This window comes from Plectropomus leopardus, chromosome 5 (genome assembly GCF_008729295.1).
Source record: "Plectropomus leopardus isolate mb chromosome 5, YSFRI_Pleo_2.0, whole genome shotgun sequence".
NCBI lineage: Eukaryota > Metazoa > Chordata > Actinopteri > Perciformes > Serranidae > Plectropomus > Plectropomus leopardus.
The window spans coordinates 37437951-37462167 of NC_056467.1; the positions used below are offsets into that span (position 1 = coordinate 37437951).

The 24217-nt window shown below is 40.2% G+C and overlaps 1 protein-coding gene across 1 annotated transcript; it reads left to right on the forward strand.

Annotated features, from left to right (window-relative positions):
• The first annotated feature begins 20 nt into the window (after positions 1 to 20).
• Positions 21 to 23616, forward strand: LOC121942886 (leucine-rich repeat and fibronectin type-III domain-containing protein 5-like). Its single transcript, XM_042486181.1, has 5 exons — positions 21 to 26; positions 255 to 514; positions 1661 to 2128; positions 20577 to 20850; positions 22569 to 23616. The coding sequence occupies exons 1-5, from the start codon at positions 21 to 23 to the stop codon at positions 23517 to 23519; spliced, it is 1959 nt and encodes a 652-aa protein (XP_042342115.1). The 3' UTR covers positions 23520 to 23616.
• Positions 23617 to 24217: the final 601 nt, after the last annotated feature.

A 24217-nucleotide genomic window follows, 5' to 3' on the forward strand; every position in this document is an offset into this window, starting at 1 on the left:
ATATATATATATATATATATATGAAAGTCAATGGGACAACTTCCATATTAAAGCAAAAGTGAACCTTCTCTTCAAATGTATGCGCATTTCAAGTACATTTTGAATCCCATTTCACATTTTCTGACCCTGATGATTTATACAATCACTTATCCGATTCTAGGAAGCAGCAGGCCACAGTGTAGAGGGAAAATATACATTTCACACCCCACTGTCTTTATCTGTTACTTAATGTAATCACTGTTTCACATTACCAGGTCCTAGCCACTTCGGGGGTGTTGACCTCCACTTCTTTCGCATTGTCGTTTGGTGGGAACCCTCTCCACTGTAACTGCGAGTTACTGTGGCTCCGAAGGCTGAACAGGGAGGATGACCTGGAGACGTGTGCTTCACCCCAACACCTCTCTGGAAGATACTTCTGGTCCATCCCTGAGGAAGAGTTTCTCTGCGAACCGCCGCTCATCACCAGATACTCCCATGAGATGAGGGTGCTTGAAGGGCAGAGAGTCACACTCAGGTATTCATATCAGTTATTAATGAGTAGTATGAATACACGCAAAATGGTACAAATAAACAAAGTTTCCTCATTATCCTGTAACCACTATGCATCAATCTGACTAAACACACAAACACACACACACTCTTACACTGTTTTGATTCCCGTAGTTGTGCGTTATGTTTACAAGCTGCTCGAGAACACCTGAAATGCTTGAGTGTTCAATGAAGCACAAGACAGGGACACCACACTGAAATTTTAAGGAGGATGAAACTAAATCAAGAACGGGTTTGAGAGATGATGATGACCTAATTTGCATATATATTGGTCACACGCTTCCAATCATGATAGATGTTATGTTTTTAGGTATGGAATTATGGGGAGAAAAAGAAGGCAAAGGAAATCAGTGAGATGCTATTATTCTCTTTCCTTGATTTTGTCTCGTCTTAGCTCTGTATATAAGACATAAGTAGGTATTATCGGAGGGTCAGCACACCTTGCATTTCTCATCTGGAGCAACATCCATTTTAATCAGAGGTGTTGTGCTGCCGGAGCGCAGCAGAACTACGCTCCACTTTTTTTTTTTCTCCAAATGGGGAAATAGAATGATTGCAGTTCACATAATCAGGTTGAAATTCATATACATTTTTATGAACATTTTTAAATTAATATCTAAGACAGAAGTTAGTTGTAGCCCTAAATGAATTATTAATCCAAAGGTCTATAGATTACTATAAAGTATGAACTTCATCATGCAATTAGTTAAAAGATATACCCGATAATCTTTCTTAAAAATGCAAGTGTACTTTATTTCTAAATCATTGTTTTGGTGCAAAAGTGCTCCCTAATGTTCCCTGATCTCTTATTTATTTCCTTTATACACACTTCTTTGTCCCTGTAGTTATTGGTAAGAATGTTTTTGCTTTCCAGTATGTATTTACAGCACTGTAATGCTGTAATCTAAAGCATATTCTAACTAAAATAAATGCCCTATCAACACACTGGCCAATGCTTAGACTCTTCCCCCTCTCACTTAAGTCCTAGATGGAGGGTTGAGGGAATCCAGAAAGCACCATGAAACAATGCTCTGCTTCTACTGTACACTAGTTGACCCCATTCTGTCCTGTCTCTAATATATTCCACTCTACTGGTTTTCTCTCCGTAAAGGTGTAAGGCAAGAGGCGACCCAGAGCCAGCCATCCACTGGATCTCTCCTGAGGGCAAACTGGTCTCCAATTCCTCCAGAACGTTGGTCTACAATAACGGGACTCTGGACATCCTCATAAGTACGGTGAAAGACACCGGCTCCTTCACCTGCATCTCCTCCAACCCTGCCGGTGAAGCCCACCAAACAGTCGACCTGGTGATTATAAAACTCCCCCACATCTCCAACAACACCAACAACATCCAGGAGCCTGACCCTGGATCGTCCGACATTTCCACGTCAACACGGGGAGGAGCCAACGGAAGCAACGTGACGGGCGACGTAAAGGGTGGTGTGGATAAGAGGGTGGTGACGGCCGAGGCCACGTCATCGACAGCGCTGATCAAGTTCAACTTCCAGAGGAATATTCCAGGCATCAGGATGTTCCAGATACAGTACAATGGGAGCCAAGATGACTCGTTGGTTTACAGGTAAGACTGACAGAATCACTGCATCACCGCCACGTCCATGTCAGGAGGGTCAGACAGTTTACTCAATGGAAACTGAACCATGATATGGCTGATGTGGAGGTGGAGAATTACCCAGTCTGGGCTGTATAGATTAGATTACAGTAGATTAGATGCAACTTTAATGATCCTGTTGGGATCCTGTCGCCAAGGAGACACTACATGTGCACTACCAGAGCACCATAATTGCCAGTGATATTGAGTCCTGGTACCCACAGGTGGTCCTTTGAGTTGGTCCATAAATAAAGTTAGTGTTCTCTTACAAATTGTACTGTTTAATGGCTATATAGGCTAATAATCAAGTTAAAAATGAAACAAACTATTAAAAAAAAAACTATTACTATTACTTACTATTACTATTACTTAGGACCTGATGTGCAGATGTCAGATCTGTGCACAGCACCAGCACACAAACATGGAAACCATATCAACAGTGTGGTTCTATCCAAAACACAACTTTCAATCACAGTGGTTTCTGTAACATATGAAAAATATTATCATGTGATACCAATTTTTCTATGATTTCAATCAGAATGTGTTGTTCCTCTTGTAGGATTATCAGTGAAAATGATTCAATCTAAAAACTTTTTTTCTGGAAATTACAGTAAAAACAGTACAGTAACAGACTGTGATTATTATAGAAAATACATTGAAGAAACCTAAATCGAGAAGTTTTTTTTTTTTTTTTTTTTTTTTTTTTTAGAAAACACACAATTTTCCTGTGAAAGTATAGAATTTTGGTAAAATAATGAAAGGTCACCATCATGTCACAAGCATCCAATTACCCTAAAATTAACAATATTATTTTGACTAAATTCTTGATTTTGCTGATGTGTGCAGTTAATTTTCTAGGTGTGTTCCCTGGAAGTGTGACGAGTATGCAGAGAATGCATGTCTAGCGACACACTGAAGGGCACCATAATGCTTTTATTCTGTATATGAAAAAAAAAGGCTACAAATAGGCAAAGCAGATGTGACGGATAAACATGTATAAAGGGCTCTTCAAAGATCAAATGTGCAAATTATATAGTATGAGTTAATTTTGTAACTTCTTAATTATCCTAAATGTGCCTTTGTCAAAAATATAATTGTACAAGTGTTGAAGACAAGCTTTGTTTTTCTCAGAGCACATGTACAGACTATTTGTCATGGCGTCCTGCATTACAGCACAGAGGGATGGTTCACATCAGGGCATGTTAGACCAACGCGGAGATGAAAACAGGGACGGACAGCAAAGACGTCAGACAGGCCACGACGTGAGAAAGTTCATGATCCTCGGTGAAAGTGGGCACAATAACGCAGCTCGCTCTATCCAGCTGACTCACCAGGACGGCCTTGACGGGGGGAGAGTGGCGCTAGTCCTTCTTGACTTTTGGCGTTTGCTTTGGATTAAACAGATTACATCGATCTCACAGGGAATGATTGTTATTTGAGCTAAATATTTACTCCGGTGAAATGGGGGAGAGGGAATTAACAAACACACAGAGCGCTGGTAGGGAGATCTGCCAGCATTATCAGCATTTCATATCGCTGCTAATCCCTATACATACTTCATCAGAACGCATCATCATCAAGAGCCGGGGGAGCGTTGAGATTGACCGTCTGGGTCATGATGACAATGCTCCTGGTTGTTATGAAATGTTTTTTTTTTCACATTGAGCTATGTGTTCGTGATCCTTGATCTCTTCCAGTCTTTATCTCCCTGTGACTACACTAATATGTGATTACCAAACACAGATGATTCGTAGGAGAATCTACTGGTATCTGCGTTGCATATTATTCCTAATCCCCGTGCATAATTCATCAGCACTTAACCCCATTCAGAGAAGACATCATGAAGAGACGGCGCCGATGGGATTTATAGCTGTCTGTCTTGCAAAGAGAGCGTCATCACTTTTTTATATCAAGATAGCTCCTTTCCCCTCTCTCTTCCTCTCTCTTTTGTTCTCAAAAGCGCAGCAAAGCCTTTGTGCATTTACAGGATTGTCATCCTACAGAACGCTGCGTGTGTACTTTTAGCCCGAGACTTTAAAATTCTTGTAGGTAAGTGTAACACCGGAGAGCATGACGGCCACGAAAACAAACAGCTTCCTGCGGGGGCACGGAGGAGGAGTGATTAGACAGCCTCTCACCACCCACCTCGATCCCTCCTCGCTCCGTCACTCAGAGCCTTTCTCTCTTTCTTCCTGTCTTTTCATCCTCCTTTTTTTTTCTCCGATATTAAGTGCTGAAGCCATTTGTGTTTTTCCGTGTTATTCTGCAGTCCTCTTGTCTTTAGATAGCCGATTGATTTCCATTCAACACCTCTGCTGGCACAAAGCAGCGACCCATTGATTCTGTTTTTTCATTACCCAAACACGAAGAAGAAAGAGGAGAGGGAATGCAAAAGAGGGAGAATGGGAGAAGACATATGGGAACTACATAGGAGAAAAAACATAGGAGAGAGGTAAAGCTGATGACGGAATGAAGACTTGTCCTGTTGTCAAAGACAGAGCAGTTACTTTTCATTCAGTGAGGGCTTATTGATTTGCAACACATTGACATTTCTGAGCTTTCCTCCCCCACCTGCTCAACATAATGCTCCTAGGTGTAGCTGTGTGTTTCCTTCACCCTGTGAGATCAACTCTCTGAGTAAACACATGGATAAGTGACAGTTTAAAGCTTTCTGCAGCCGCATCCCTCCGGTTATGTTAACCTCCTGGACATGCAATACGCTGCATATCAGAAACTGAATAGTTGTAACGCTTGATTCTGTATCGATCGGTGCAGGGAAACCCCGCCTATCGCTCCTTCCACTTGGAGGTCAGGGTCAGCTGCAGAACAGCCCTCCTGGAGCTCACAGGGATTCAGTGTCTTTCTCCAGGACATTTGAGACAGGCAGATGTTTACTGATACAGCACTGCTGTTTTTAACGCCAGTCCTCTCAGGAAGTATTGTATTTCTATTTCAGAGGCAGGCCTGCTGCCCAGTCGGTCACACAGGAAACTATCAGCTATTCCATTTCAGTTTAACTTGTAAATAATCAATTTCTTAATATAGTGGTGAGTATTTCCCTTGTTATTAATAGTAAGAATCAAGAATGGCTCAACACAGAATCTTTTATTTTTATTTTTATTTTTTTTACAAAAAGGGTAATTTGAGTGAAATATTCAGATCACAAGAGCCATACATGTAATTTTAACATGCAAAGTTAACAAAGTAGCAAGTCGTTTTTTTCTCATAAACAATACAGGAGAGTGTATCAGCTCACCCGACCCTGTACATGTCAGAGAGGAGAGAGACTTGATGCCTCTCTGGTCCATTGTATGAACCCACTCCACTGTTAAAAGCCCTTGTCATATTGGATACAACATACTGTATTGACCTATCCTACTGTACATAACGTTTAATGGTGACTGTTTTAATTTTTTTTAATTGGGTGGGCCACATATTTCATTGTTGTGATGTTAGCTGTGGTGACGTCTTTAACGCTGAACCCAAATATTAGAATGGAACCCAACCAGACTGACCATAATAAAACATGGACCTGAACTTGTACAGGTCATAGGGTCTGGGTAGTATAATGAAGACCTCTAGTCAAGTGTATGACAGACAGCTGCTAAACAAATTATCCCAGTTAAGCCTCTTTTACATGACTGAGTCTGTTAAGCTAATGCTCAAGCAGGAACAGTGCAGAAAGTTGTAGCATTAGCACATTGCTCAGATGTCATCAGTCAGTTATCAAATTAATGTAAAATATGATGACCAGCAGTTTGTCATTTCAAAAATGGCCAACAATCTTAATTACTTCCCTTAAATTGTCCAGCCCTTGATCCAAAGTCTCAAGACTAAGATAGAGATTTAGTTTTTCTGAATCTTTTTGTATCAACTTGAGAGCCTAAATTTTATATTGGTTTCCTCTCAGGACATTTTTTTACACGATTCACAGCTCAGCCTACCATTATGGTCAAGGAAAAGTTAAAATGCAGTTTTAAGACTTTTTTTTTTTTTTTTTCCCCAGGGACTCTTCAAGATAACCTCTCTGCCAAACCATAATTGAGATCAATTAAGATACTGGTGGTTGTGTTGTTTTTTCTTTGAGGCAATAACCCAGAGCACTACATTTCTCTTTTCATTGTAGCTTACATTGTAGTAGACCTACATGTATTCCATGGATAGCAAAGGAAACGTGTTTTTTTTTGCTACTCATCCATTCACAGAGCATTTTTGAAACCTTGTATGTCTATTTATCTCTTTTCTTTTCCTGCTTTAACGCAAACATAACAGTACTAAATTGAGAAGTCCATACAGCCCTTATCGTAGCCTCAGCTGTTAACCCCTTGTGTCAGGGTCAGGTCAAGGGAAGGCTGATGTCGCTGAAATAATATGCTGACCTTTTATACATGACCTATCACGGCAGAGGCGGCGCATGCAGTCTCTGACCTTTACACCTCGTTGCTTTTATTGAACAATTCACAGCCGTGTCGATGATGATAATAAAACTCAGAGCCAGCATCGACAACGACGACCGTAAAACTGACACAAAGTACAGTGTGCTCTTCTTCAGATGCGGAGACAATTATCGTACTTAATTAAGGGTTTGGATGAATGCAGGCCATTCTGGGATTATGGAAAGAATGAATTTGCAAATTATGGAATGAAAAGATGTATTGTTTAGTCAATATACAGATTGAACAATGATGATGGTAAGAAGGCTGTTAAAATTGTGTGTGCCCTGAACAGAGAAATAAAGATAGAGAAAATTCTGCAGCTTAAACTGTGTTTTAGGTACGTAGTCATTTCTTTTTAGATCAATAATGAGCCACTGGTAACGTACTAACATTTGAGTTGGGCTATGCCTTTATTTTGAGCTTCTGGTCACTAATAAAAGTTTTTTTTTTTTTTTTCTTGTGATGCACTCATGCAAAGCAGTGATCCCTTCTCACAGGTTGTATGTCAGTGAATTGTGAGCTATTCAGTTGAAGAGAGATTTGGGCTTCTCAAATAAAGTAGTTATTGAGGAAGATAGAACTATACACAGCACTGTATTTCACAAGAATGAAGCAGGCTTTTTTTAAGCCTGTTTATTTCTTATTCCCTTATCTTTCAACTCCTTAGATTCCTTTTGCAACCCCTTTGATAGAGTCCAGCACTGGTTGCTCTTCCTATCTGTAAATTCAAACGTAGTCTAGTTTGCTAAGTTGAATGTAATTTCCATATTATGTTGGAGTTTGCATGCTACAAACATTTTAAACTGAAAGCATAAGTAACAACTTTAATTTTAAAACTTGCCCTTAGTAGTTGTTAACTCCTCCGTGAAATAGCAGTTTACATAGTGCATCATTTTTTAAAGGTGTTATAACTTTAAGGATGAGCAGATTGCATTGCCAATGCATTCTCCATGATAGGTTACTCCTTAGTGTATAAAACGATGGACGATGTAATTACCACTGTACAAAAAATGGAGCCAATATATCCTAGGTGCGACTGCTGCCATCTTGTTCTGGTGACATTATTTGGAGCCAGAGTCTGTGTAATAGGGATCTCTGAGGTATGAGTTCCTGCCCATTCACCTGTCTGACCAATACAAATGTAACTGACATGTACTTTGAGATTTTAATTTGGCCCATGGCCCATCCCCCAAAATGGAGGGGGTGGAATTTATGACCTATACTGCAGCCAGCTCCCGGGCTGCAGTAGAAATGTTTTGGCTTCATTTTGGGGGAGCTGTCATATCGTACATTTTTATATACTATGGTTAGTGATTTAATGGGTGCAAATCAAAATAGATATGCTCACTATGGAATGGGGGTGTCCGTAAACATGCAAAATTAAGTCTGTACATATTAAATTACATTTATAAGCAAGTGGGTCATTACATATAAATATCCTCTGTACCACACTGGCATGCAAATATATAAGGTTAGGAAACTTCCTAATGAGCAACTGCTTATTTAGAACAGTTTGCAAGTGTAGGCTATCATTATGTTTTTGTTATAATATTACAATTTCATCGACCCAATAATTGGGTATCGTAATTTTACTTATCGGCCAAAGGTAGAGAAAATGTCATTTTTCTGCAACAATTTTTGGTTAGTGTAGACTTCGTGATGTAATAAGATGACCCTTACATCTCCACGGTGCAACCAAAACATCAACATAGCTTTACAGTCAAAATAATCATTTAGTAAGGACTTTGCACTCAAAGATAATAAAGACGTACGTATAGCTATAGTGCAACTGGGTGCAGATCTCTAGTTTGGAAACCACTGGTCTGCATGGTTTTTCATTTTGCATATAAAACCTAGAACTGTGGATTCTCTTAAGGCTGCGCTAACAGACAAGCAATAATAAAGATTACAATAAGAGCAAAAACATTTATTTCAAAGAATTCAAAGAAATATTTGTGGAATACATCTAAGATAAATATTGGCCAGTGTTTTAGTATAAAAAACGTGAGTTGTACACATGTACTCAATGATAGGTTTGGCCCTGGCTAAGATATGTTGTCCCTTGGTCTGAGGACCCTGATGACAATAGAAGATTATGCTAAGATTTTCATGTTGTTCCTCCCAGCAACTAAAAGTATACAAATGAGGACCACCAGGGGCAGACTGCTTGATGAGGAATGAGAACATAGGCAGCATCGCTAGCAGCTGAACCACACAGAGCTTTAAAAATGAATCATTAAAATACTAAAATTCTGTTTGCCATCCATAAACACAAGGCCAAGACAAATGGTTAATTCAAGACTTTGGTAGAATATAGTTCATCCGCTCCAGACCTGCAGGCATGAAGGCCTCCAAATATCTGCCAAAACTGAGGCTGCATTGTCTTTTATGGGACACAAACTTCACTCTGACATTCACTAAGTTACTTAAAAACACAGACAATCCCGTTCTCCCTCCATCCTAGTCCTCATCTGCTCTGTTTTGTTTTGTGTTTCCTCTATGTTCATTCAGCGGTTGTTTTCCACTCCAGTAGATCCATCCAGCTACAGGGGCTCGTTGCCATTTGCCAAAAAAACTACACATCAAGCAAATTGTGTGGCAAGCTTTTTATGAGCCTACACAACAGGGGGATGGGAGATGAATCCAGGCTTTTAAAAGGCATACACCCAAACCCCCCTCCCTTTCTCTCACTAGCAGGAAGTAGTTTATCCTTGCCTATGGTCCCTGCGGCCCAGGTATAACACCTTGCTCAGCTGTGCTTAAGGCGTGAAAAAACATCCGCCTTTATCCCGCCGTAATGTTCCAATTCTGATTTTATAGCATCATAAACATATCGTGGGCCTAACGTAACAGAGCAATTGTTGTAAGTAGTCTGAGGGGTTTTAAATGGGGACAAGTTGTATAAAGGGACGTACCACAGCAGTAAGGATGAATCTGAAAGGTGCTAAAGGGCAGCAAAGGGAGCAAGGGAGAGAAAAAGGATAGAAGGAGACAAACACAACATAAAGAAGATTTATATGACTCGGACCAAATGGATGGAGAGGTAATGAAATGTTGGAAATTTGGAGAAAAGGTAAAGAGGGAAGGAATTAAAAAAGAGAGAGGACTGATGAAAATAGGAAAATATGGCTGTGAGAAAGAAGGGAATGAAGGAAATAATGAAAATGGCAGGATGTATGACCAACAAGAAGACTTTAGAGTAGGACTGGACAATATATACCAATATCACATAAATATTATCATATGAGACAAGATCTTTCATCTTTGGATGTTGCAATATCGTAGGTGTTGTCTTTTCCTGGTTTTGAAGGCTGCATTATAGTAGTAAACTGATGTATTTTTCTGATCTTACCAGACTGTTGTAGCTGTTATTTTGTTTGTCTTTAACCACCAGTTGTTATCCACTATGGCTGTCACCTTTTGGTTGGTAGATCAATTTGTTGGTCATTATGCTCTCTTCCAACCAATGAGAATTGGACAGTTTTTGGTGTTATTTTAGTAAGGCTGTGTGTCCACCAAAATGTTTCTTTTCCCAGCTGAAAATAACAAGTTGTTTTTGTTCAGCATTGGTATTTGTCCTCTCTGACAGTTGGTCATTGTGGTATTTCTCCAGCCCCTTCTCCATTGTGATTTGACAGTTAAATATTTTTTAACTCTTAATTTTAAATTTAAAACATGTATAAATAACCATAGAAGACACTCAGCGTCGGATTTATCATTATGGATAAAGCTTCTGAAAGGTAGACAATCCAGCCCACTCTCATTCTGAAGTCGACAAATACCACTGCTTTTGCAGTGTTTTTCAGACACCAAAAGCTACCTCTTTCATCTGCATTATATGCCCCTGGAGGAGGGATCAAACAAACACCAGACTTTCATGTGGGAGTCTGGCGTTTGCTTCCTGTCTGAATGTAATGTTTTTTTTTCTACATCCTACTGTGTGCCCCCATCCCCTAATTCTAACTGTCTGTGCTATGCATGTATCTCCCCTCACCTTTGTAGCGTCCTTATATCCTAACCATCCGTGCCATCATGTGTATTCCTTGTAGTCCTGGAAAATCAATAGCAGACGCAGAAAGAAACCAAGAGCAAAATATGTAGATGCATGAGTCTACTGTAAAACAGAAACATGTGATGACTTGGGATGAGAATATGTTGTACAATTACACCAGAGCCCTTGTTGGAGTGGCAGGATATTAGCTACTAAAATAGTGATTGTCTCTCTCTCTCTCAAGTCAGTCTAGAATTTGAGTCTACCAAGATTTCCTTGGCCCCTAATATCCACATTTCTGTTGAATACTTACAAAATAGCTCAGTGTGTCAACATTTTGTGAAATCACCAATAGTAAACCCTATGATATCATTGCACAATCGATATCAAAGCATTTGGTCAAAAATATAATGAGATTTTATTTTCTCCATATTGCCTCGTGCTACTTAGGAGGATAACCAAATCAAAAGATAATAGAGGAAAAAAGTAGTTCTAAAAAAGGGAGGAGGAGAGGAGTTAAAAGGGTAAATGGTAGTGCAAAAAAAGTTCAGAAGAAAATGATATAATAAAAAAAAAGATAAGACGAAGGGTATTTTTTTAAGGGTTAGAAGAGCAATGAATGAAAAGGTAAAATGAAAAGAAACAGGAAAAGAAGTATTATTAAAAGAAAGAGAGAGGAGAGGGGATAGTTTTAGGAAAGAATGAGACGATGGCCCAAGAACAGGAAAAGCAAGAGGGAATTTTAAAAAGAAAGAGAGGGGAGGACAAAGAGAAGGCATGCAGAGAGAAAGGATGAAACAGAAATAAACAGCAGGAAATTACCCAAAAAATTACATGAGAAAGGGACCTTTTTTTTTAAATGGGTGAATAAAAACAACATACTTACAAACAAGTAAGGACAGATGAGGGAAGAAATGAGAGTTGGTGGGGGGAGAAAGTGTTGAAGGAGTCGACCACAGCATTAAAGAGAAATGTCGATGACTCGGCTAAACTGGGGGAATGGAGCTGAGCTGGGCAGATGGAGACCTACACCCAGTTACAGATGGTGCTGAGGCTCCTTCCCTACATCTGGGACAGCTTTCGTTGCACGCAACTTTGACATGTACTCTGCTGTGCTTGTTTGGACTGAGCTCAGCAGTAAAGGGATCTTGAGAAGTACGCAGCCTTTTCCTTTTGTTTTTGAATGACAAATTAGCACAAGTGGAAGTGACTTTATTCAAGTCAAGATCACAGACAAGTCCTTCATTAAACACCTTTTCAAAGATCTGATTTGTTTGCAGCCTTGAAGGATTCTAATATTACCTGATTAAGGAAAACAAAAAGCTCTGAGGATGGTGTTCATTGATAAGAGAGTATTAAGTCAAGCTGAGAGTCAAGCTATTTGTCTTCCAAGTTATTTCAGAGTGAGGATAATTATGAGGAAAGTGAATCAAAGTGTTGGGATAATTACAGTATTTAGATCATGCTTCACCCTGGCATTTAAATACAGTGGCAGAAGTGTAATATTAGCGTAATTAAAATTATAATTTCAGTGGCAAAAAATATTATTATAATCCTCTGAGAAAGTTGTGACCCCCAATGTGAACTGTTCGTTAATAAAACATTAGAGTCATTGCTCGACCTCTGGCTAGGTGGCTAATATTTACCCTTTCTGCGACTCTTTTGTCTAACTCTGAACAGGGTTTAATGAATAAAAATGGATGGAAAGGTGTTAGCAAAGCCCACCTGGCCTCGGCTCAAAATCCCTGTTCCACCTCTGACTACAAGCTGTGTGGGTGCTTGTTAACCATTAGCTCTGGCATCAAGGGCATTATGCATGGTAAAACCGAGATGAGAAGCTAGCTTCTGCAATGTTTCTGTCTGCCTCAGAGACTCAGACCTATTAGCATGGCAGGGTGCCATCTGCCGTGTAAGCCACATTAGCTCCGAGGTCAACAGTAATGTGGCAGGAATTGAACTACCATCCTCTTCTCTTTGTGCTCAGAAACCAGTTGCTCTTTACTGGTTTGATGGTACTTGTGTGCCTTACAAGGTGGTGTGTCAGGTGAAGTTGTTTGCTCAACTGTTGAATCAATTAACACGGAAAAAAATTATGTTGAACAAGAAAGAAAGAAATCATTAAAACGTCTTGCTGACATTTATTTTTGTGTATGCATCATGAAAAAGGGATTGGGTATTCTCACATTTGAATTGGCATTAGTACCAGGACGTCCAACACATGCTCATCCCAAGTTGTCACATACAAGTACTAAGTATCATCCTGCATCTACTGCTGACATGCTGACATTGCAGCCAAAGCCAAATTGTCAACAAAAGCATGTGGTTAGAATAAGGCAACAAAATCACAAAAGACATGGTTTGTTTCTAGATTCATATGGGAATAATAATTGAAAATTAGGTTTTAAACAAACTGTAGGGATGACATAGTCATGGTCTCTCTCTTTCTCTCTATATTTGCTGTCATGCCAGGTTCAGAAAGGAAGCAGAAACATTGCAAAGCACCTGGAGGCACCTAAATAGCTAAGACGGCAAGGGAGCCGAAATGCCGAAGCAAGTCTTTGAAAAATCATGTGGCTATTTGTACATAATGTTCACAATATAGTCATTTTGTAAATTTGAGATATCGCCCATCCCTACAGGGAAGTGCTGCATGCTTTCTTTTAGCGGCTGGCTTGTAATCTGTAGCAATAGTTTCAGCATCTAATACTGATGGAATTTGGGTTGGTACCCATAAAACTATCAAGTTTGGTACCCAACCTTATTATATAACTTCAAGAAGAGTGTGAGAGAACATGTGTTTAAAAGTGCAGTGTAAAGAAAAGTTTGTTAAAACCCATAACTGCTTCTGCATGCTATTTTGTTGGCTTATCTGCCAAAGTTTTACATGTTTTAGGCTATTTAATTTAGACTAGCTTGCATTGTGGTAGCATGGGAGGCTTTCGCCAGAAGCATTGAATACCATTTTCTGAAATAATTGGACAACCTACTTTTTAGATATCTGTGACCCACATTTTGGTCTCATCCCTGTTTGGGCAACACTGCTGTGCAATTTTACTGTTTTTCTGTTCAAACACTTCTAATGAGAGTGGGTAGTGGTAATATACTACAGGAGCCCACTGATATTTGCACCACTTTACTTTTTTCCAGGAACATTAACAGCTGAAACAGCTTTATTATCAGGGTTATGTTATGTTATCTTTTAATAGAAGCAAATATTGGAATATAATGAAAAGTGTGCAATGCTGCTTTAAGTTTTGTACAGATTTGCTTTTCAGGATTTGGTTGAAAACAATCTCACCACCATCCATTTAGCAGCTGTAGCAGTTTTAAAGCTAAAGTTTAAATGTCATTCTTGATCTTGGGAGCCTCAGTTGATGAAACAATTACACCATAAGGTCCATTTAGTAGCAACTCTTGAGTTTCGGATCACATTATATGATCTTTATTAGCAGATGACAATTGTCCAGCTGTCATGAACCTCGAGATTTTAAATTATGATTGAAATGCTTCCAAATATCACCTAATATTCATATAAAAGTAATACTGTATATTTTATAGCTACTGCTTAAGTTGCAATATGCAATATATAGATAAATCAGCAATTCAGTTATGAGATATAATTTCATGACGGACACAGTTTGGGATTTTGGCGATACTCTGTAGTTACTTTGTTTAACATAACTTTTACCAAAACCTTAAAGAAAGTGTTTGAGATTTTTGGAAGTAAGCATATTTGCTGTCTTGTAAAAACTCTCTTGTAAAAAATCCCCATCTGTGACATGTTGCTTTTACTAAATGTTTTGCATACAGATTAAACAAACTAAAGCATAACATGTAAATTATCAAGCTCTAGGGCTCAGTATAAGACATATATGTGGACAAGGAAAGAGCCTTCTGTCAAAGCTCCATACCACTTGTGCACAATTTCTGAAGCTCACAGATATACAGACAGAGAGAGTGGAAACCAACCAACAGAGCGTTCCCTCTAGATATTGTGGGTACCAGAAGTTCAAATGAGGCATGACCACAGGACACTACAAACAATATTTTAAAAATGGTGGAATTTTAAATAGGGGTTATACAGTATGAGTTGTTCAGAAATGTCATGTTACTTTGCATAGGCACAACAGTTACAACAGAACAGCTGAGAGCGGATTGGGCAGGAATGAGATTTGAGTTGGACGGTAGCAAAGGAAAACTGGGGGTACAGCCAAGACCTTTCCTCTACTGCCCTTTAGTGGATATATCCATGTCAGTGTAAAAGATGCATGGAAGTATATGGGCAATGACAGTAATAATGTTTGAAATGGATGTATCTATGTCTGTATTCAAAGGGAGTAAAAATGTGCCCCTAGACTTGGTTGGTGGATTTTGTTACCCCTCAGCAGAGTCAGGTATGGTGGTAGCCCTTGTTTTCAGTTTTTTTTTTAAGGCAAGCTTAGCTAACTGTCAGCACTGACTGTACCTAAATATTTACAAAGCAAGACATGAGAGGGGTCAATCTTCTTGTCTCACTCTTTGTAAGTCTACTAAGATAGGTGTTTCCAAAAATGTTAAACTATTCCCGTGAGTCGGTCAAAAAGCATACCGTCTGTCGGTTACTCTCAAATAGTTCTCAATTTTTTGGTGTAAATCTCTCAGAGAACTCCAAATTTCCACACAGTGCATGAACGTGAAATTCAGATGGACTGGTTAGAAATGCAAAAACAATATCCCCCTGCAGCTACATGAAACCACTAATGAGCTTGCCCAGAGCAGTGAATATCATTTAGAAACACCGGAAGTTGCTGTCACACATGGTCTGACTGGGCTCTGCAGCTCGGGGAGCGTCTGACTGCAGCTGAGTTATTAGAAGCCCCAGCCCGCTTATCGCACCGCTCCAGCTCGACCTGGAAGCCCTCGCCTTGTATGTGTGAATCATTGCCTTGAATGCCTTTTTTTCTCCTTTTCTCCTGGAATAATGCGTGTTTGTGGCCTGTAGGCTTTGTCCAATATTTAATCAAGTGAAATGGCCTGAAATAGGACAATCTGGTATCATAGTTCACTGTTCTGTGCATGGAGGCAATCATTTGTCGTGAGTCAAAAAAGAGCGACTAATGGAGATCACATTGTCCTCCTGGCTTTGTCCCGGCTGGAGTGAGGAGAGTTGATTAACACACACGCAAACACACGCGCGTGCACGGGTTTACCAGGATGTAGTGGTGTATCAGTGATGGATGCTGGGAGAGATCCAGACAGTAAGAGCCACTGGGAAGAGCAGGCTGCCATGGGAGGAGAAGATTACTGTAATGGAACTCACACACGTATGTATGTACACTGCAGACACGTATAGTACACAAATGCATCCTCATGGAGGAGCGTGCACACAGACACTTTCTCTTGTGTAATGAAAGTGTAATGAAACCCAGAAACACACACGCACGCACACACACACACAGAGGCGCCCTGGGCTGAGGGCTTGGCAGAGCATAGTAGATAGATTAGTGTAATAGTCTCGGCCAAGGCAATCATCTGCCCACTGTAGGGCTTCAAATACTGGCAGCAAGATCCAGCTCAGACACAAAGAAATTAGCCACAATGAATGAGTCAGTTTGGATGAGTTCACAATGCTAACGGCTCACACAGTCAAGAAAAAAAAAGTTGCAGAAAATCCACCGATTTGCATGAAAATGTATTTTGTGAAGTCAGCATGCAGCAGAACGGGGTCCAAACACACCAAAAACACATTATCAGTATCTCGATTGTTCCCTTGTATCCATGAATTATAAATGACGACAGCTCTGCTTACGCGTTGACAATGAAAACTAGCTATGCAATGTGAGTGTCATGGCCGGAGCGTCCGCTCGGATGGATTTTGTTTATAAAGTCATTTGGGTGCTGTCCAGGAGGAGTCATGCAGCTAATGGTTTCTTGGAAGCGAAGGTTTCTGAGGTTGAGAAAAGAGAGAATGTCTTGTATTCATGTGGAGACGTGGCGAAGCAGCAAACAAACCCTCCAGCAAGGTACATAATTGCTGCCCATTCATAGATTTTTTAAACCAAACACAATCAGTGTTTCTGTAATTATAAACAACAGTTGCAATATTTGTTTTAGGACCTCACCTTGTTACCATTTTAAATTACAATTGTCTGCATTTAGTGGAAACAAAACTTACTAAGAGATATGCAGATGATGTTCAGTAGGATTTCTCAAACACTCATCTTCCCACTTGGGGAGCTGTAAGGTATTAATAAAGGCTTATAATATATTTTCTTCCCCAGATGTTCGTAAAATGGTTTTCCCTCATACAAATAGAGCAGAGGTGTTTTCAGATTGTTTGTATACATAGCTATCTAATTTTGAGAAAGACTGAACAGCCTATTCTAAAGAATTTGGACGGTACTCTTTGCATCAAAAAATCAACTGAATGGGTATTTTTGGAAGAATGGTGCCTGGTTTTTGTGGTAGAAAACACCATCTTAATATCTTATTGTATTAAGTTTTTTTTTTAAGTCCACAAAAAAGCACAAACTTTAACAAGAAATTGGTTGGTTAGTGTGCCAAATATATTAATGCCAGCATTACACACTTACTATTCTTGTTTAAAATATTAAAATATTCATTTCAATATTTCAATATTTTGAATATTCTTTAAACTAAGAAACGTAATTGTTTCTTAATTTGGAGATGGAGAAGTTTTTTTGTTTTTTGTTTGTTTGTGTGTCACCATATGTGTGTCAATTACTCACCCTGTGTTACACTGAATTCTGGAAAAAAACCTTTGGTAACCTGCCCATCTGCCTTGTAGTACACCAACCTCATCAACTATCTCCACTGCATGAAACTACATCAAAACATCAATTTACCAGCTCTTACACAATTCATGCTGTGTACTCGAAGTCTCATTTGTCTAGTTATATGCTTAAAACTTCCCAAACACATCTGCATAAACAGCACAGGTGCACTACTTGTCCGTGCCCGAGACTGTTTAAGTGGGACTAACAGCCTAACACAGATTGAATTATTGATAAACAAATGATCATTCTGGGGTTGAAGTATTCCTTCAAGAAAAACACCATTTAAAACTTGTGGTTTTAGCTGAACAAGGCATTGTCACAAAGCTGAAAAATATGTTTTTCATAGCTCAAAAAAAGTTGACATTTTGAAGGTGCAGGGTTTTCACAGGACAGTGGTGTTATAATGCTTCCCTGTTGTCAGTGGAAGTAAATAATGTCTTCTTTTAACAATAAGGAAATTATATTTCGATCATATGATATCAGTATAATATCATACAGAGGTCAGTCTGTGCAATTGCAAAGGCCCTTCAAATCCCTCATAACACACTCACATCAGGGTTGCCTTGGACACCAACCTTCAAACATACACCATTGTGGCATTATCAGCAAGTACTGTTTGTTTACTGAAAACCGGATCCCTTTATGTTGCATATATGCTGCATTTTGACAGCCACAATTCCAACTAACTTTACATGAAAATAAGAACTTGTTTTTGCAGGGAGAACAACCCTCGCTCATTATATTTACAATTCTATGTATCATTATGGTATCTCTCGTGTGTGCGTGCATCTGCTTGTGTATGTGCATGTTCAGTGTTGTAAGGTCTCACTCCTATACTGTCCACATCATTGAAGAATCAAGAGGTGCAAAGAACAAGGCATTAGAGGTCAAATAATGTTCCCACCATCTCTATACAAATGCATATCCCTAAGCTATACAGTATTAATAAGCTGGTAAACACTGGTCTCTGTTCTGGAGCGTGACAGCCTTTAAGCCTGCAAGAAAAAGATGAACCCAGAATGTGCAATTATAAAACAAACACATTATTTTACACAAAGATATTAATGCTTTGCTGGTTAATGTGACACAACACCACACACACATGCATACACACAAATAAAGCCCAAGGCCAAAGCACTTATAGGGGAATTAATCTCTGTCTGTGTTTTTGTACACAAATGGAGCTGCTCTTATCTGAGCTTGTAGGTGCCGCTGACATTCGCTCCTACTATTAACCTATCCACTTCAATGTCACTTTATATGTCCTGACACAGAAGTAATGGAATTGTATATGTGTGTGTGTGTGTGTATGTGTGTAAGAAAGACCAAGGTTCACCACCCTAGTGATGAAAACATCAAGAGAGGCAAAGCGGAGAACATTCACGGTCACCCAGCGCTCAGATGGTCCGATTAGTATTCATGGGGTCATATAGATGCTCACACACACACACACACACTCCCTTGCAGCCTTGTGCTGTTAGTCCACCGAGGGCGCACTAATGACCTACTGCTACAGTCATTGCCGAGCTCTTAATACTAACCATTAAACCTCCACCATGTCTCCTAACCTTCACTTAACTCGAGCTCAAAACCAAATGCTTAACCTGGCCAAAGCAGCCCTTTGCTGCTCTCAGAGCGCACAAGGCCGCGAGCTGTGAACTAGCCACCCTCTTTGCTTTTAATAAGGAATTTCATTAGCATTTTAATGAGCAAATCCAGGGAAAGCTGACAAGCCCTTTAAGGGATACTGAAGGACAAATGTGCAAATCCTCCCGTCAATGTGACAAGTGTCCAGTGAAGAATTACAAACTTCACTCAAAGTGACAAAGCACCTATGTGTTTGTCGAAAAAAGAACATCCGGATTCAGTAATTAAGTCAAACTATTTCCAGTGTATGTTTGGTTGTGTAACCTAAAGACAAAACATTATCACTACTATGTAAAATATACAGCATATATTTGTACATAGCAGTCAAATGTCTGTGTGTTCCTGTGTTCACCATTGTTGTCCCTTTTTTTTTTTTTTTTAGCTGTATGTCTGTTTCTTTTTTTAAACGTACATTGAGCGCTGGATTTGCACAATATCACAAGATCACGCAAGAATTACTGGATCATGAGATCTTGTAATTCTTCAAGCAATGCACTTGGGATTCAGTGTTAAACATGAACTTTTCTTCTAAATTACATTGTATATCAGTGTATTTTTCTTGGTCCAGTCTATTGATGGTAGACTGGGCCTCGACTGCCTGGCCATCCACAATCTTTAGGTCTCTGGGGTATAGCCTGTCAGCACAAAGTAAGTAACTATAATTCTTAAGGATTGGCCTCACACCCAAAAAGCCAAAGTCAATTAAGTGCCACAGAAGAAGTGCTCCAAACCCAAACAACCTCATATGCAACAAACATACAATAAAACAAGAAAATAAATTTACATGTAGCTAAAGTGAAAAAAAAAATAAAAAAGAAAGAAAAACACACTGCCTAGCCGTCTTTGTGCATATTTACTAATTCAAAACAATTCTACTTTCCATGGTCTAATTCTAATGAGTTTTATCATTTTTAATATTGGGGTTTGGGGTAGGGTTAGGGTTAGACAGCGGACTTGAAATGGTGGTATGCCCCTTTCACCTTTTCTTTTCCAGTCTGTCAGAAGACACACAGACAAAGAATACCCTTACTCTGACTGGTTGAGAAAATGTAGGAGTATATGTAGCTTACTTTTACATAAGCATGACCACATGTAATAAATAACGACAGTTTTTAGGTAGGTTGCCTTTCAATTGACTTTTTAACCGACTGATTCAATCATTTGTTTAATGCCCCTTTGCTTGCCTGTCACCATGGCTGGTAAATTGATTGAATTCACCTGCATTAAAACACTAAGGGTGTACTTATTTCCAACCCTGCTGTGGTAGAGACCAATCAGCATCCTGTGAGGATCTACTAACGGCTATGGGCAGGGTATGGGTGAATGTGATGACACAGAGAGTTTGTTTGTTCAAAGCAATAGCAGCCTCTAAAGAGGTTAATATGGTTTGAGGACATCCAGAGCTCAGTGATCTAACATAATTGGTCCAAGCAGGAATAAAGACCATCATGTTACCAGTGTATTTCCTAATTATTGTGCATTGCACCTCCTCAAAGTGGGTTTAGTTCTGTTGAAAGATTAAACATTTATTGCCTCCCCTTGCTCTCCAACCCTCTCCTCTGCCACAGAATGATCCCTCCATCTAGCAAGAACTTCCTGGTCAACAACCTGGCAGCAGGGACTCAGTACGACCTCTGCGTGCTGGCCATCTACGATGATGTCATCACCTCTCTGACAGCAACACGCGTGGTCGGCTGTGTGCAGTTCACCACCGAGTCAGAGTATATGAGGTGTCATTTTATGCAGTCTCAGTTCCTCGGCGGGACTATGATCATCATCATCGGAGGGATAATAGTGGCTTCGGTGCTCGTTTTCATCATCATCCTGATGATCCGGTACAAGGTGGGTCCCTGTCTGTCTCACTTAATCTACACTGTACAGAAATGAGAGGGAATAAGAGGAAATAGCTTTTTATTAAGCGGGAAGGTTGGCTTTATTTTCGTGATGGCCATATGGTCTACTGACTGACTGCAAAGCACTTACAACACATTTTTGACCATACAGTATAGCACGGCATGCTGCCAAATATATTTAAACATGACTATCATGTGTCATTGACTTTTGTATGGAAGTCCATTGCACAGGAAAAAAAAACAAAATCATGAAAAGTTTGGAATAATAAAAATATAAAAAGATACCGAAAATTAGGCAATGTCAAGAGATGAAATGTCTTTTATATTTAGAAATCCCTTTGCATTTTACCATGACTGCAAATTAACAGCATAAGGAGCTAAAGGTGCATTACAGTTAAGTTTTATGGTATGCTCCTTTACCACTGGGCGACTGGTAGCCCTGTAAGTCATTCTTGTTTGCCTCCAATATCATTTTGACTAATCATAAGTATTTTTTTTTTTGTTTGTTTGTTTTTGTTATTCGTGTTGTTTTCATATCAGTGATGGGCTCCCATAACCTCTAGTTACCTCATACTGTGGCTGGGTGATATGGAGAAAATCTAATACCAAAATATTTTTTGACCAAAGACCATGATATCAATATTACAATGATGTTACAGGGTTGACTGTTGATGCTTTCACAAAATATTTATGTACTGAAATTAGATAAATAACATCAGCAATCTTTATATAATGATTGTTGATAAAGGAAGAACAACCACTTCACTGTAATGCAGCTTTTAAAACCAGGAAAAGACATTGTTTATGATATTAGGATAATAAAAATCTAAAATGATATCTAGTCCAGTGTTATTATATAGCTATAGTATCAATATATTGCCCAGCCTGATCTCGTGGTAGAAGTTAAAAATGAACGTCATGTACACCTATGATTAGTGAAAGTAAGTTAAAGATCTGCAAACAGTGTAAATTTTAAAACACATTTTTTTACTAAATTAGATTTAAGGTAGAAATAAACATGTAATGGACTGTCCACAAGCGGACATCATGAATCAAAAGATACTAGACACGAGATGGTAGGGTCAGATAATATGAACAATATCAACACCAATTGCAACAGAACATGCATGTGTCCCTTTGTATCATTCTGTGTTCCCTTTCTAAATTCTGACTTTTTGGGGGGCTCCATGAACACAGCACAGATGGAGCCCTTTGTGAAAGTTTTTGTTCCCCCCCCAGCAGCAATTTGTGACTTGCAGGGTCTATAACTGACAGCAAGCTTTTAGACCCAGCAGAATGAATAGTTAAGTTTCACTTTCACAGCACATGATGTTCTGCTGCTCCATCTTTGCCCAGACATATGCTCTGCACTCCGAGAGTGTGGTGCAGTGCACAACCGAACAGATTTCAGCAGCACTCCTAATAAATGGTTCAGCTCCAAAAACAGAACATCTATTTTCTGCAGGATTAAGAAGGCTTTAGACAGATAAGGCTGAGGTTCATATTTTGTTGTTGTTGTTAGTTTTGTTTGTTTTGTTAATGTTTCCAAATCACCTAATGGGGCATTCTAACTTCCTTGGCTCAGGTCATGATTCAGACAAAAAATATGTTGTGACTTTTTGCATAGCTGAGCTGTATGTGAAAGCATTTGTGCATAAACATTTCAGTATGACAGGAAACCCGTTATTGCATCTGTGTTTTCCTCAGGTGTGTAACCCTGGTGAGGGGGGTAAAGGTGTTTCATTGTCGATGACCAACGTTCACTCACAGACCAACGGGCAGCAGTCCCAGGGATGCACTGTGACTCCCAGCTCCTCCAAACACGGCTCAATCGGATTAGACGACCTCTCAGGAGGCACAAAGAAGAGGAGCGCAGCAGGAGGAGCAGGGGGAGGAGGAGGGGGCAAGGATACGATGACTCAGTCGTCCGACTCATCCCTGCCCGACTGCTCCACGACCACGTCAGTTCTCAGCCAGCCTTGGGCAGCCAGGAGCCCAACAGCTGGAGCCGAGGAGCGGGAGAAAGCGGGTGAAGAGCGAGCTCAAGCTGGCGTCTCGTCGCCCACTGGCGCCACCGGCTCACTCACCAAGCCAAAGCGGAAGCCTGCTCCGAGTAAGCCAGGCTCGTCTTGCTCCAACGCCTCGGCTGCTCCCGAAAACCTCCCCTCCTCCTCCCCTCGCCCTCCTTCCTCCTCCTTCTCCACCGCCTCCTCCACTCTCCTCCCCTCCACACCTCTGGAGAATCTCAACACCAACCGCAACAACTCCACCTCCCTCAACCAAACCCCGCTTCCCTTCACCCATTCCCCTTTCTCCAGCCCTCTTGCCTCCCCGAGCCCCGTCCCCTCCATCCGATTTCGAGAGACGCCCATTCTTCGCAGGGCTCCCCGCGCCTCCACCTCTAGCTCCGCCAAGTACCAGACTCTCCCTGCGGAGGAGGTTGGAAGGAGCAGGGCGAGGAGGAGGTACTCGCTCAGTGAAGGAGGCTCAAAGACTCACTCCTCCAATCAGGGGGCAGGAGGAGCACCCAAAATAGGGCGCATATTGCGGAACAAAAGGAGCCAATCAATGAGCGGGATGCTGCTCCCGAAAGACGGGGACGGAGACTCGGACAAAGGGAGGTGCGATTCAGACTGGATCTTAGAAAGCACGGTTTGAACTGGAACCAGACCATGACATAAACTTTGGTTTATCCATTATTGTTTATCTTTTGTATGTGTGTGTGTGTGTGTGTTGGTTTGAATTTGTCTAGAGAGGTGTGTGAGTGAAGGTAAAGGTGTGTGTGTGTGTGTGTGTGTGTGTGTGTGAATGTTGCTGTTTAGGATGTGTGTTTTTGGTGTGTACAGTGTGTGTGTGTGTGTGTGTGTGTGTGTTCACGTTGGAACCTTTGTTTATAGCTGTGTGAGAGGTGTGCTTCTGGGTGTAAGCGTGAGCATAAGTTTTTCTTTTTCAGACTTTTTTTTATTATTATTTTCATATTTGTTTTCTCCACATTTCTTTGTATTCAGTTTACAGCTTTTTTCACTCTGACAGTTTCCTATCTGTTTTGCGGTTGGCGAGAGAGCAAACTCGCTTTGTCTCGTAGCGTCCTCAAGTTGTCTCGTTGGTTCCACTTTATAGCACAAAACAAAACAAGACAATGGGCTCGCCACGTCATTTCCCGATTCACGCTCACCTTATCTGACAATACCACGAAAAGGGAATTATTACAGGAAAAAAGAGGAATTTAAAAAAAAAATACAATACAAGAACTGCAAAGCACACCATTCTTACCTTCACACGCCCACAGGTAGTGTGTGTCCATACCACGGCAAGAGAACAGCAGTCGGTGCCTTCTTTTGCACTAACAGACCCTC